This window comes from Mobula birostris, chromosome 31 (assembly GCF_030028105.1).
Source record: "Mobula birostris isolate sMobBir1 chromosome 31, sMobBir1.hap1, whole genome shotgun sequence".
NCBI lineage: Eukaryota > Metazoa > Chordata > Chondrichthyes > Myliobatiformes > Myliobatidae > Mobula > Mobula birostris.
This window is the reverse complement of record NC_092400.1, coordinates 35,805,483-35,820,668: the sequence shown is the minus strand read 5'-3', so window position 1 is coordinate 35,820,668 and position 15,186 is coordinate 35,805,483. Positions and strand designations below refer to the sequence as shown.

At 45.2% G+C, this 15,186-nt stretch overlaps 1 protein-coding gene across 2 annotated transcripts in view; it reads left to right on the top strand.

Moving 5' to 3' along the window:
* Positions 1-15,186, top strand: part of foxn4 (forkhead box N4) — a 57,500-nt gene extending 42,314 nt beyond the window's left edge. For both annotated transcript variants that reach the window (XM_072247571.1, XM_072247570.1), the window contains exons 7-10: positions 6,252-6,348; positions 12,454-12,661; positions 13,307-13,693; positions 14,920-15,186. In XM_072247571.1, the coding sequence (XP_072103672.1) occupies positions 6,252-6,348; positions 12,454-12,661; positions 13,307-13,693; positions 14,920-15,167 (940 nt within the window). In that variant the 3' untranslated portion in view covers positions 15,168-15,186. The remainder of the gene's footprint in view (positions 1-6,251; positions 6,349-12,453; positions 12,662-13,306; positions 13,694-14,919) is intronic.

The following is a 15,186-nucleotide window of genomic DNA, read 5'->3' as shown; positions in this document are numbered from 1 at the left end:
TGTGGAAGACACTATCAGGATGCCAGAGATTCGAGAGTGTCAGAAGTGAGTGGTGTTACTATTTCTAAGGAGATGGTGCTTGGGAAGCTGAAAGGCCTGAAGGGAAATAAGTCACCTGGATCATATGGACTACACCCCAGGTGGCTGAAGAGATCTTGAAAGTATTAGTAATAACCTTTCAAGAATGTCTAGATTCTGGAATGGTTCAGGAGGACTGGAACATTGAAAATGTCATTCCACTCTTTAAGAAGGAAGAGAGGAAGAAGAAAGGAAATTATAGGCCAACTAGCCTTACTTCAGTGGTTGGAAAGTTGCTGAAGTCTGTTATTAAGGATAGGGTTTCAGGGTACTTGCAGGCACATAATAAAACAGGCCGAAGTCAGCATTGTTTCCTTAACGGAAAACCTAGCCTGACAAATCTGTTGGAATTCTTTGAGGAAACAACAAGCAGGATAGACAAAGGAGAGTCAGTAGATGTTGTTTATTTGGAATTTCAGAAGGCCTTTGACAAGGTGCCACACATGATGCTGCTTAACAAGCTAAGAGCCCATTGTACTACCGTAAAGATTCCATTATGGATAGAAGATTGGTTGACTGGCAGGAGACAAAGAGTAGGAATAAAAGTTGACTAGTGGTTTGTTGGCAGGGGTTGGTGTTGGGACCATTTCTTTTCACGTTATATGTCAACGATTTGGTTGACAGAATTAATGGTTTGGTGGCAAAATTTGCAGATGATATGAAGATAGGTGGAGGGGCAGGCAGTGTTGATTTAGACAGATTGGGAGAATGGGCAAAGCTATGGCAGATGGAATATGGCGTAGGGAATTGTATGGTCATGTACTTTGGCAGAAGGAATAAAAGTATTAGAGTATTTTCTAAATGGGAACAAAATTCAAAAATCAGAGGTGCAAAGGGACTTGGAAGTCCTCATGCAGGGTTCCCTATAGGTTAATTTGTAGGCTGAGTCAGAGGTGAGGAAGGCAGATGCAATGTTAGCATTCATTTCAAGAAGACTAGAATATAAGGAGCAGAGCACAGGAAATTGGGTCACTGTCAGGCGAGGGAAGAGGAAAGGGCAGGTAGAGCAGGGTTCCCCTGTGGCCATTCCCCTCAACAACAAGTACACTGCATTGGGTACTGTTGGGGGGGATGACTTACCTGGGACAAGCTGCAGCAGCTGGATCTCTGGCACTGAGTCTGGCTCTGCAGTGCAGAAGGGAGGGGGAAAAGAGGAGAGCGGTAGTGATAGGGGACTCGATAGTCAGAGGTGCAGATAGGAGGTTCTGTGATCGTGACAGAGAATCCAGGATGGTTTGTTGCCTCCCGGGTGCCAGGGTCAAGGATGTCTCTGATCGCTTGTATGACATTCTGAAGTGGGAGGGTGATCAGCCGGATGTCGTGGTGCACATCGGTACCAATGACATAGCAAGGAAGAGTGAGGAGGTCCTGGAGAGTGAGTATAGAGAGCTTGGTAGGAAGCTGAAAAGCAGGACCTCAAGGGTGGTAATCTCAGGATTGCTACCTGTGCTACATGCCAGTGAGGGTAGGAATAGGTTGCTCTGGAGGATGAACAAATGGCTGAGGAACTGGTGTAGGGGGCAGGGTTTCAGATTTCAGGATCATTGGGACCTCTTCTGGGGCAGGTGGGACCTGTACAAGAGAGAGGGGTTACACTTGAACTACAGGGGGACCAATACCCTTTCAGGGAGGTTTGTTATTGGGGAGGCTTTAAACTAGATTTGCAGGGGGATGGGAACCAGAGTGCCAGAGCTGACAGTGTGGCTGGGGTGAAAATAAATGATGTTAAAAGTTCAAGCAAAGCTGCAAATAGAAAGGTTGTGAGTGGTGGTAAAAATCTTCTGAGGTGTATATATTTCAATGCTGAGAGAATTGCGGGGAAGGCGGATGAGTTGAGGGCGTGGATTGACACGTGGAATTATGACGTTATAGCAATTAGTGAAACTTGGCTACTGGAGGGGCAGGACTGGCAGTTTAATATTCCAGGGTTCCGATGTTTCAGATGTGATAGAGGCAGAGGAATGAAAGGTGGGGGGGATGTAGCATTGCTTGTCAGGGAAAATGTTACAGCAGTGCTCAGGCAGGACAGATTAGAGGGCTTGTCTACTGAGTCCTTATGGGTGGAGCTGAGAAACAGGAAAGGTATGGCCACATTAGTGGGATTGTATTACAGACTACCCAATAGTCAACGAGACTTGGAAGAGTGAATCTGCAGAGGGATAGCAGGCAACTGCAGGAAACATAAAGTTGTGGTGGTAGGGGATTTTAATTTTCCATATATTGATTGGGATTCCTATACTGTTAGGGGTCTAGATGGTTTAGAGTTTGTAAAATGTGTTCAAGAAAGTTTTCTGAATCAATATATAGAGGTACCAACTAGAGGGGATGCAATATTGGATCTCCTGTTAGGTAACGAGTTAGGACAAGTGATGGAAATCTGTGTAGGGGAGCACTTTGGTTCCAGTGATCATAACACCATTAGTTTCAATTTGATCATGAACAAGGATAGATCTGGTCCTAGGGTTGAGGTTCTGAACTGGAAGAAGGCCAAATTTGAAGAAATGAGAAAGGATCTAAAAAGCGTGGATTGGGACAGGTTGTTCTCTGGCAAAGATGTGATTGGTAGGTGGGAAGCCTTCAAAGGAGCAATTTTGAGAGTGCAGAGTTTGTATGTTCCTGTCAGGATTAAAGGCAAAGTAAATAGGAATAAGGAACCTTGGTTCTCAAGGGATATTGCAACTCTGATAAAGAAGAAGAGGGAGTTGTATGAAATGTATAGGAAACAGGGAGTAAATCAGGTGCTTGATAAGAAGTGCAAGAAAATACTTAAGAAAGTAATCAGGAGGGCCAAAAGAAGACATGAGGTTGCCTTGGCAGTCAAGATGAAGGATAATCCAAAGAGCTTTTACATGTATATTAAGAGCAAAAGGATTGTAAGGGATAAAATTGGTCCTCTTGAAGATCAGAGTGGTCAGCTATGTGCGGAACCAAAGGAAATGGGGGAGATCTTAAATAGGTTTTTTGCGTCTGTATTTACTAAGGAAACTGGCATGAAGTCTATGGAATTAAGGGAATCAAGTAGTGAGATCATGGAACTGTACAGATTGAAAAGGAGGAGGTGCTTGCTGTCTTGAGGAAAATTAAAGTGGATAAATCCCCGGGACCTGACAGGATGTTCCCTTGGACCTTGAAGGAGACTAGTGTTGAAATTGCGGGGGTCCTGGCAGAAATATTTAAAATATCGCTGTCTACGGGTGAGGTGCCGGAGGATTGGAGGGTGGCTCATGTTGTTCCGTTGTTTGAAAAAGGATCGAAAAGTAATCTGGGAAATTATAGGCCGGTAACTTTAACGTCGGTAGTAGGTAAGTTATTGGAGGGAGTAGTAAGAGACAGAATCTACAAGCATTTGGATAGACAGGGACTTATTAGGGAGAGTCAACATGGCTTTGTGCGTGGTAGGTCATGTTTGACCAATCTATTGGAGTTTTTCGAGGTGGTTACCAGGAAAGTGGATGAAGGGAAGGCGGTGGATATTGTCTACATGGATTTCAGTAAGGCCTTTGACAAGGTCCCGCATGGGAGGTTAGTTAGAAAAATTCAGTCGCTAGGTATACATGGAGAGGTGGTAAATTGGATTAGACATTGGCTCAATGGAAGAAGCCAAAGAGTGGTAGTAGAGAATTGCTTCTCTGAGTGGAGGCCTGTGACTAGTGGTGTGCCACAGGGATCAGTGCTGGGTCCATTGTTATTTGTCATCTATATCAATGATCTGGATGATAATGTAGTAAATTGGATCAGCAAATTTGCTGATGATACAAAGGTTGGAGGTGTAGTAGACAGTGAGGAAGGCTTTCAGAGCCTGCAGAGGGACTTGGACCAGCTGGAAAAATGGGTTGAAAAGTGGCAGATGGAGTTTAATACAGACAAGGGTGAGGTATTGCACGTTGGAAGGACAAACCAAGGTAGAACATACAGGGTTAATGGTAAGGCACTGAGGAGTGCAGTAGAACAGAGGGATCTGGGAATACAGATACAAAATTCCCTAAAAGTGGCGTCACAGGTAGATAGGGTCGTAAAGAGAGCTTTTGGTACATTGGCCTTTATTAATCAAAGTATTGAGTATAAGAGCTGGAATGTTATGATGAGGTTGTATAAGGCATTGGTGAGGCCGAATCTGGAGTATTGTGTTCAGTTTTGGTCACCAAATTACAGGAAGGATATAAAGAAGGTTGAAAGAGTGCAGAGAAGGTTTACAAGGATGTTGCCAGGACTTGAGAAACTGAGTTACAGAGAAAGGTTGAATAGGTTAGGACTTTATTCCCTGGAGCGTAGAAGAATGAGGGGAGATTTGATAGAGGTATATAAAATTATGATGAGTATAGATAGAGTGAATGCAAGCAGGCTTTTTCCACTGAGGCAAGGGCAGAAAAAAACCAGAGGACATGGGTTAAGGGTGAAGGGGGAAAAGTTTAAAGGGAACATTATGGGGGGGCTTCTTCACACAGAGAAAGGTGGGAGTATGGAATGAGCTGCCAGACAAGGAGGTAAATGCGGGTTCTTTTTTAACATTTAAGAATAAATTGGATACATGGATGGGAGGTGTATGGAGGGATATGGTCCGTGTGCAGGTCAGTGGGACTAGGCAGAAAATGGTTCGGCACAGCCCAGAAGGGCCAAAAGGCCTGTTTCTGTGCTGTAGTTTCTATGGTATGGTTCTATAAATGCAAGGACGTAGTACTGAGGCTTTATAAGGCATTGGTCAGACCACACTTGGAGTATTGTGAGCAGTTTTGGGTTCCTTATCAAAGAAAAGATGTGCTGGCATTGGAGAGGCCAGTAGTAATGAACAGATTTCATCATCACGGAGGCAGAGTGCTGGTGCCAACCCCGAACGTTGGCTGTCCATTTCACTTCACAGGTGCTGCTGAGCTCCACGAGAGTTTTGTGCTAGCATCTGCTTTTCCTGGTGTGCCTGTGTTCTCTTTGCCAGGGTGTGCAGTGTGAACAAGACCCCCTCCCTTCCCATTTGTGTCAGCAAGTCTAATCCATTGAAACAATCTCAGATAGAGTCAGGAGGGTTCTCACTTTCACCCATAAGGAGATGACAAAAACGCCAACGAGAAGCAAAGATTGGAAGTTTGATCACAGTGGCTAACCAAGAGAGAAAGATGGATTACTGTTTCGAATACTTTCCTCTGCTGGGATGGTTTGGCCAAGCCATTTGAAACTGGAGGATTTTCAAGGTCTATCATTTATCAAGCTTCAATGCCCTTTAACATCTCAGCACTGGTCCCCAAACCCTTGGCCCATCTCAGTCCCATAGACTGTACTGGTCACCAAACAGCTACATCTGAAGTAGCACCAATTTTTTTTAACAATTTGCTTATTACGGTCTTAACTGAAAAAGAATGGAAAGGAGGACGGGGGAAGAGTCTCATATAGAGACACTATGAGATGGATGGAAGGTGACAAGTTTAATGGATATAAATTCTGGGTAAAAGAGATGGTGTGTCTGAAGGACTTCTTGTATTTTTAGTTCATTTTCGGCCAGAATGAGGTTTATTATATCTCAAGAGGAAATGTAATCAATTGTTGCAAGGGTCACACGGGATTGTGTTAAAACAGTGAAAATCAAAGGAAGCTACAGATGTTGGAAATCTAAAATCAAAACAGAAAATGTTGGAATTACTGAGCAGGTCAGGCAGCATCTGTGGAGAGAGAAACAGATCCAATATTTTAGGTTGAGGACCTTCCTTCAGAACCAAACCATTTGAGTGAAGTATTGAATCGCAACCATTCTCCCCACTTTGAATCTTGGGCTTGAATTGGTTTAGCTTGATTAGATGAAACGTGTCTCATGTTTCAGGCTTTTAATGGCCTGAGACAATATAAATGTGGAACAGTCTTGGGTTATTGGCTGTCTGTCACAACTGCCCATAATTTGATATAAATTGGCAGTCCCGGTGAACCAAAAAGGATGACTGTTTGAAGAAATGGAAAAGGTATGGTAGGAAATATTAGTCTGATAATAAGGTTAATTGATGTGCAATGTAAAGGAAGCATTATTCTGTAAGTAAATGAGGTAACCTGGGTGCATTCGATGCTGATGTTGGGCTAAGATTTAATTGCACCACAACAGCACAACAATAGCCGAAGACACACAAACTTTAGAGTTTTATTTGTGTATTTATTTTCCTTCCAGTCTTTGATTTTTGGGTTTCTTTCATTGACAGCTGCCTGATCGCCATGGCATTGAAGAACAGCAAAACAGGTAGCCTGCCGGTCAGTGAGATCTATAGCTTCATGAAGGAACACTTCCCCTACTTCAAGGTGGGAGACTGATACAAGTCCAATCATAAATTCAGTTCATCCTCTCTCTTTGTGTTTGACATTGATCTTTTTTGTTGAAACAGGAAATGCCTTATTCCTTAACTAGTGTCCTTTGCTTAATCAGGATGACCTTTTATTAAAATAAGCAAGATTTTCAGAAGCAGTTAACAATAACTAAATAGATTAAGAGATCAAATACGTCACCGTTACTTGTTAAAAGGAGAATTAGAACATACAATGATCCAAAGAATGTTACAACACAGGAACAGACCCTGATGCCAGATTGAACTAAACCCACCTGCCTACATATAATCCATATACCTTCATTCCCTGCACATTCGAGTGTCTGCCTAAATGTCCTTAAGCACCACTACTTGTCATCTTCTACCCCTGACAGACCATTCCAGGCACCTACTTCTCTCTACAAAAAAAAACTTATTTCCCACTGTTACGTACCCCGTAACTGGGTTGCCAAACCAGCAGAAATGGATCACTCAGTTGGAGTCTGGATTACTAGAACTAAGAAAGTTTTATTAAAGAAACAAGCAACACAGTAATCGAAAGGATAATAAATGCAACAGTTCAGCAATGATAAACACACATGTGCACAGAATTAAGATAACAGCATCAATCAAGCTCTATCGTTGTCTAGGGGTAAATGACCAATTTCAAAGTGACACAAAGTTCAGTCCAATTTAGTAGTTCAGTTCACAGTAATCGTTGCCATGGCAATAGACAACGTGGGGGGAAGGAGAGAGAGAGAACGGGAACGATCATTCAGAACGGCTTCCACTCACAGACCGGCGATATTGCTCACAAGCAGCTTTCGGGCAGGTCCTTGGTGATGTCACCTGAGGTCACCGACTGTGACCCCTCCTCCAGTTGCAGTCGATCCTCTGCAGTGAACCCGGCACCCAAGCAAGGGCGGACACACACCAGGTTCCCGCTGATCGTACCTTTCCACCCTGTGCGTTGTCTGGTACTTCCCACCGACTCGTGAGAGGCGCACCGCTTCCAGGGTCTCGTTACCTCGGGTGTCGTGTGTGTTGCCTTAGCGAACCTGTCCCTTTTTATCCCCGTGCTGGGGTACCGCCTGCCCGTCACTTCAAACAGTTCAGGGTTCAAAGGGGGAGCTGCTCCAGACTCTCTCTCCCGTCCCTTCATTACACATCTCCAGATCGCCTGTCCATCACTTCAAACAGTTCAAGGTTCAAAGGGGGAGCCGCTCCAGACAGCTCTCTCTCTCCCGTCCCTTCATTACACATCTCCAGATCGCCTGTCCATTGTTCCTTATCTCTCCTTCCCCTGAGGACAGGTGGCAGACCAACTGCTGATGCCACTGATGCTAACCCAGGCCAGCAAACATCTTAATTTTATGTGTATTCTCGTCACACTTCCTCCCTTTAAGGATTTTTAGCGGGAGGTAAAAATTACAAACATGAATACATTATTTGATACACATACAAATATACATCTTTATCAGCTATTTGGCTAATACAGAGAATTTGAAGTTGTCAACACCTTGACAGACAGTCATCACATTTTCTGTTCCTTTTATATGTGTTATTAATAATCCCTTAGACCAGGCTCCAACTCAGCAAATTTCATAGTGGCCAAAAACACTGATGAATTGCGATCAATGTAACCTCTCATTTGGTTTTGTCCCGGACCACAATAACAAGGGTCGTCCCATTCCGACTCAGTTTTCTCTCGCAAGGGCTTAGTAGGAGGGGGAGGGGTAGTGACCGCAGAGTTATTGCAAAACTTCCTACAGTACCCCACCTTCTCCAAGAGCCTTCTGAGGGCCCTCTTGTCTGTCGGGTTTGGGAGGTCAGCGATAGCCTGCACTGTAGCTTGCATCGCTGCCAGCTGCCCCTGTGTCACCATAATTCCCAGGTAAGTGACCCTCGTGCGGCCGAATTCATTTTCTTCAAGGTTCACCATCAAGCTGGCTTCAGACAGCTGTATTAAATTGCCAATACACACCTCTGTGTTCATCAGCCCTTTAGTCACTGAATTACTCATTATATAATGGATGTTGTTTGCTAGGCTGACCTATTGCAACAGACATCACCCAACGTCCCAGTTCTTTGCATCGCCTCGGGACAATCAAGCACACGGGTGCGAGTCGTTTAATTACTTCTGCTAAAGATTCGCTTTGTTCGGGGATTAAGGGAGAGACCTTATCAGTAGACCTGGCCAAAACAATAGCCTTCTCCCATCTGATCGATCCCATACTAATCTTTTCAAAATGTTTTTTTTCTCTTATCAGGGGGCCCCTAGCTTCATTGATTTCCACGCTAACCCCGACTAGGTTTGTTAGCATATCAAAAGCCAGTGACCGTCGCAGTTCGCGTCGGTCATGATCAACAACATTCTTCCCCCGGGCAGTCGGTAAACCTCTTTCCTGATTCCACCAACTGTTTCCTCCAGCACCGCAAAATGTCCACCGGGGGGTACCTCGTGGGCCATGTTAAAAACCTCATCCCCATAACCCTTTTGCACCACCCCCCACTCATCTGCGGGTACTGTACTTGATTTCCCTTTTCTCCTTAGCACTTCCTCCTCCACACAATAGCCTACTAGTTCCCTCGCTAAAGTTGTGTCAGAGAGAGCTGTCTCTGCCAAAACCATCAGCCCCTCGTCTCGCTCCTGCGTCTGCACAAATTCTTTCCTGGCTACTGCTACGTCTGTCCCAGCTCCCTCACTGCCTCTTGTCTCACTACACTCCTTCTTTTCATTTTCTACCCCCGTCTCGTACAAGGTTGGCAGAAACGTTTCAGCTAAATTCACTACTGCAGTCCCGTGATGAACCTGTGAGTCCATGGGCGGGGCCTCACTGCTGGCAGGCTGACCTGTCAATCTCACGGCTGGGAACACGATTCCCCCGGCGATGTCATTACCGAGCAAGACTTCTACGCCTTTCATCGGTAATTCGGACCTCACCCCGATCGTGACTAGTCCAGAGAGCAGGTTGCTTTGTAAGTGTATCTGGTGCAAAGGGACTGATTCTGTCCCTTCCCCAACACCTTTGACCTCTACCACCCCAGTCTGGGTCTCTGAGCTAAACTCTAATACACTCTTCAGTATTAGTGACTGACACGCTCCCGTGTCTCTCCAGATCCGCACTGGAACTGATTTTAACCCCTCCTTCACTGACACCACTCCGGCCGAGATAAACCTCCCGCGCCCTTCCTGAGCCTTGGTAGACCTGCCCTTCCCTAGCGGTTCGCTTAACAGCTCGATACAGCCATTCAAAATTGCCGTTTTTCCTTTTCCCGTCTCCTTCTTTGGGGCAAAGCACCTGGACGCAAAGTGTCCGGCTTTCCCACAATTATAACAGACGACCCCAGGGAACTTCCTGCCAGACTGCTGCTGGTCTACCTTATCCTTTTCACTAGTCCCTGGCTTACTTTCTGACTTTTCCGGCGGACTCTCCCCTCCGTCCTGACTACCCTTCTGGTAGCCTTTACTCGGGGCAAACTTCATTTTATGCGTCAACGCATACTCATCCGCTAACTTAGCAGTTGCGGCTAACGTGGCTGCCTCCTTCTTATCTAGGTAGGGTCTCATACCCTCAGGGACACAACCTTTAAACTGCTCAATCAGGATCAGCTGCAGCAGTCTGTCATAATCCCCCTCTACCCCCTCTGAGGCGCACCAACGCTCACAATATGTCTGCATCTCACGGGCAAACTCCAAATACGTGCGGTCCCACTGCTTCCTCGCATTCTGGAACCTCTGCTGGTATGCCTCCGGGACCAACTCATAAATCCTGAGGATGGCCTCTTTTACCACCTCATACCTCTGGGCATCTTCCGCGGACAAAGCGGAGTAAGCTTCTTGGGCTTTCCCTTTCAGTACACTCTGAAGCAAAACAGCCCACTTATCCTTCGACCAGTCCTGACTGGTAGCAACTTTTTCGAAATGGAGAAAGTACCGGTCCACGTCGGTATCGTCAAATGGGGGAACCAGCCTAACCTCCTGGGTCGCCCGGAACCCTCCACTTTGGTTTGGCATGAGCCCCTGCTCTGCCCTTAACCTTGACTTCTCCAATTCGAATTCCCTTTCCCTCTGTTTCCCTCTCTCTTCTCGCTCCCATTGCCTCTCTTTCTCTTCTTTCTCCAACTGTCTCTCTCTCTCGTCTTTCTACCTCTTTCTCTTTCTCCCGCCTTTCTAACTCTCTCTCCTGCCTTTCTAACTGCTTCTCTTTCTCCTGCCTTTCTAACTGCTTCTCTTCGTGTTCTAACTGCCGTACCCGGAACTCGTGCTCGGTCTCAGTTTTTCAAGCTGCACCTGTACCGCGTCTCCAGCAGGTTTTTCAATAGACACCACCCCCAGCTCTCCTTGGGGAAACACACCTTTAGATACATAGTGCTCTACAATAGCTCTGTGTATCTCCTCTCTCCTCACTGTCGACTTGACCTCAGCAAGATTCAACCGTTTGGCCACAGCTACCAATTCCGATTTCCTGGCATCCTCTAATGCCTCCAAGGTCGGCGCCTTTATAAATTCCTCAGCCTCCATTTCTGCTATTTGTCTTTTCTTTCTTTTGGGAATTTTAACCCAATCAATTTACTCCGTCCCAAATTTAGCGTTCAAAATCGCGGACGAGAACCCCACTTATGTTACGTACCCCATAACTGGGTTGCCAAACCAGCAGAAATGGATCACTCAGTTGGAGTCTGGATTACTAAAACGAAGAAAGCTTTATTAAAGAAACAAGCAACACAGTAATCGAAAGGATAATAAATGCAACAGTTCAGCAATGATAAACACACATGTGCACGGAATTAAGATAACAGCATCAATCAAGCTCTATCGTTGTCTAGGGGTAAATGACCAATTTCAAAGTGACACAAAGTTCAGTCCAATTTAGTAGTTCAGTTCACAGTAATCGTTGCCATGGCGATAGACAACGTGGGGGGAGGGAGAGAGAGAGAGAACAGGAACGACTGATCATTCAGAAACGGCTTCCACTCACAGACCGGCGATATTGCTCACAAGCAGCTTTCCGGGCGGGTCCTTGGTGATGTCACCTGAGGTCACCGACTGTGACCCCTCCTCCAGATGCAGTCGATCCTCTGCAGTGAACCCGGCACCCAAGCAAGGGTGGACACACACCGGGTTCCCGCTGATTGTACCTTTCCACCCTGTGCATTTAAGGTCCGGTACTTCCCACCGACTCGTGAGAGGCGCACTGCTTCCAGGGTCTCGTTACCTCCGGTGTTGTGTGTGTTGCCTTAACGAACCTGTCCCTTTTTATCCCCGTGCTGGGGTATCGCCTGTCCATCACTTCAAACAGTTCAGGTTTCAAAGGGGGGAGCCGCTCCAGACAGCTCTCTCTCCCGTCCCTTCATTACACATCTCCAGATCGCCTGTCCATTGTTCCTTATCTCTCCTTCCCCTGAGGACAGGTGGCAGACCAACTGCTGACGCCACTGATGCTAACCCAGGCCAGCAAACATCTTAATTTTATGTGTATTCTCGTCACACCACATATGTCCTTTAAACTTTCCCCCTCTTACCTGAAGTTAAGTCTTCAATTACTTGTTATTTCTTCTCTGGGGGAGAAAATTCTGGCTACCTGCCTTATATCTGCCTCTCATAATTTTATAAGCCACTGTCAGCTGTCCTCTCAGGGGTTCTTAACCTGTTTTATGCTACGGACCCCTTGGGCAGTCTGGTGAAGCCTATAGAATGTATTTAAATATGTTAAATAAAATACATAGGGTTACAAAATAAACTAATTCTATTGAAATACAATTATCAAATTATTAAAAAACTAATTTGTGATATAGTGATATATGTACTTCTTTATTAACATATTAAGTTACAAGACTTATTTAAAATATAGGCCAGTTAAAATTTTATTTCATTTCACGGACCCCATGGAATTTACTCATGGACCCCAGATTAAGAACCCCTGGACTAACCGAAGGAAACAGTTTAAATTTTTCCAATCTCTCTAATCCGGACAACCTCACCTGCACCCATTCCAAAGCCTCTACACCCATCCTGTAATGAGGTGATCAGAAGTAAAGGGGCAACGAGAATGGCAACAGTCATTCAGCTCTGAACTTTAACCTTCTGTGGTTTTCTCAGACTGCCCCAGATGGCTGGAAGAATTCGGTCAGACATAATCTCTCCCTGAACAAGTGCTTTGAGAAGGTAGAGAACAAACTGAGTGGCTCGTCGCGTAAAGGATGCCTTTGGGCCCTTAATCCAGCAAAGATAGAAAAAATGGAGGAGGAGATGCAGAAATGGAAACGGAAAGATCTTGCAGCAATCCGAAGGAGCATGGCCAACCCAGGTAAGGGTGACGGAGCGGGGCAGGGAGCTCCTATTTATTCAGTAATCTACTGCACTATGACCAGCTAATGAAGCTATTGAGAAACCATATTTATACCGAAGGAAGTGCTTTCAGAACAGGAGAGAGAATTTTTACTCAAGGACCAGACCTTACCAGCAAGGTTGTGGAGGAACTCAGCGGGTCAGATAGCATCTCTTGAGGGGAATAGATGGTCAATGTTCAAAGATTCATAGGATTCAAAGTATATTTATTATCAAAGTATTTATGCAATATACAACCGTGAGATTTGTCTTCCCACAGACAGCTATGAAACTAAGAAACACAATGGAACCCATTCAAAATAAACATCAAACACCGCGCAAGCAAATAAACAACAAATCATGCAAATGGTTAAAACCGAGTGAAAATCACAAAATATAAAACGTCATTGAAACAGTCTAGGAATGTTCGGTTTATGTTCAGTCTAGGAATGTTCAATGTTCTGGGACAAGGCTCTTCATCTGAACTGGTGAAAGGTCTTGAGCTGAGGTATTGCCCGTTTCTCTACACAGAAACTGCCTGACCCAGGGCCCCCAATAGATTGTTTATCACCTCAGATTGTAGCAATCTCCCATACCTCTCACAACGATCTGTTTTTCTTGACAGATGAGCTGGACAAATTGATATCTGATCGGCCTGAAAACTGCAGAAGGCCATCAAAGTATTCGGAGAGAGCGATCCACATGACAACACAGGTGCCATCCACACAGGGAAGCATCACAGTGCCGCACCTTCCCCACCAGTCCATTAACACTCTCTCCCTGCACTCCCTGCCGCTGCACCACCAGATCCAGCAGCAACAGACGAGGATTAGCCCTGACTCACCGGCCCCAGCTCAGACCCCTCCTCTCCATGCCATACCAGATCTGAGCCACAGCCCCGTGCAGCACCAGGAAGACAGCAGGGTGGCTTCTGACCTATTCTGCATGAGCACAGATATGAGCACCGATGTCGACGCCTTGGACCCGACCATCATGGACTTTGCTTTGCATGGTGAGTGATCTCTGTAGAGTTCCCAGCCTGGCCTCTAAGGAGTCCTTGGTCCATGGCACGAGAAAAGTTGGGAAAAGAAACGCGAACACGAAATGGCGGAAATACTCAGCGGGTTCTGGCAGCACCTTTGGAGGGAGCAAAGCAGTGGTGATTTCAGTCATATTTGGGGGATATCATGGGCTTTAAGCCTTGCAGAGACAGGAAAAGCCGGGAAGGGGAGCAAGAGTGAAGCAAATGTCTGTAGGAGGGTAGAAGAAGTAAGTTACACAAAAGATGAGGTTTATTTTCTTGTAAACCAAGATATGTCTCTAGGGGATCTGCATGGGAATGGCTGGAAACTGCTGAGCTCAAGTTCTGAGCCTGGGACGCTGTAATGTGTTGAATCTCGAGCTGAGTTATTTATTGATATTTGAACTTGAGCCTCATTAACAGCTAAATGCAACTGATAAATATAAAAGTTTCTACAGATGCTGAAGATCTTGAGCAACACACAGAAAATACTCTGCAGGTCAAGCAGCGTCTGTGGAGGAAATGAACAGTTAATCTTTCAGAGTGAGACCCTCCATTGTCCTGATGAAGGATCTTGGTCCAAAACATCAACTGTTTATTCCCCTCCATAGATACCGTCTGACTTGCTGAGTTTCTTCAGCATTTTGTGTGTGTGCAGCTAAATGCTAATATTGACAAAACATAGAACTAGGGACCACTATTTATATTTAAAAAAAGTATTGTCATTTAAGACAGATAAAACAATATTTTTTTCTCTGCCAGTGGGTTGAGTCTCTGGAACACTCCCTGAAAGGGCAGTGGATGCAGAGTCTTTGAACATTTTAAGCTAAAGGTAGATAGATTCTTGGTAAATGAGGGAGTTTCCTGGTGGTAGATGGGAACACAGAGTCAAGGTTACAAGCAGTTGAGACATTATCTTTGAGAGGCAGTGTAAAGTTACTTACTCCTGCTCTTAGTACACATACACTACAATAATTCTTATGTTGCAATTCCCTTTGACCAGAAGTTTAATAACTACGGCAATTTTCAGCAGATTTAGTATGAGCATGAGTTGTGTTGTTCTCCGATCTTGGCAGTTCATTCTCAAACCTTTCAATACCATATGAGGAGACATTATCAGTGCACTGTTAATTTTTAGTATGACCTTGTCAATGTGCTTTTCCCTTGTTAAGACAAATCTAAATCTTTATGCTCTTTCAACCAACTTTCTCTGACAGGAAACCTATGGGAAGAAATGAAAGATGAGAGTTTTAACCTGGACACACTTGGCACATTTAGTACATCCCCACTCCGTCTCTCGGACTCTCCCCTAGGAACGGTGAGCCTCACTCCTGTATCCGGTGGGAGTGAGAATTCTTTCTCTGACCTTCAGGTGACTGGTCTCTATACCACCTATGCCAGCTTGGAGACCGTGCCAACTCAGTACCTGAATTCACAAGGGAACAAACCAATAGCGTTGCAATGAAGAAGAGTTGTTCCTAACT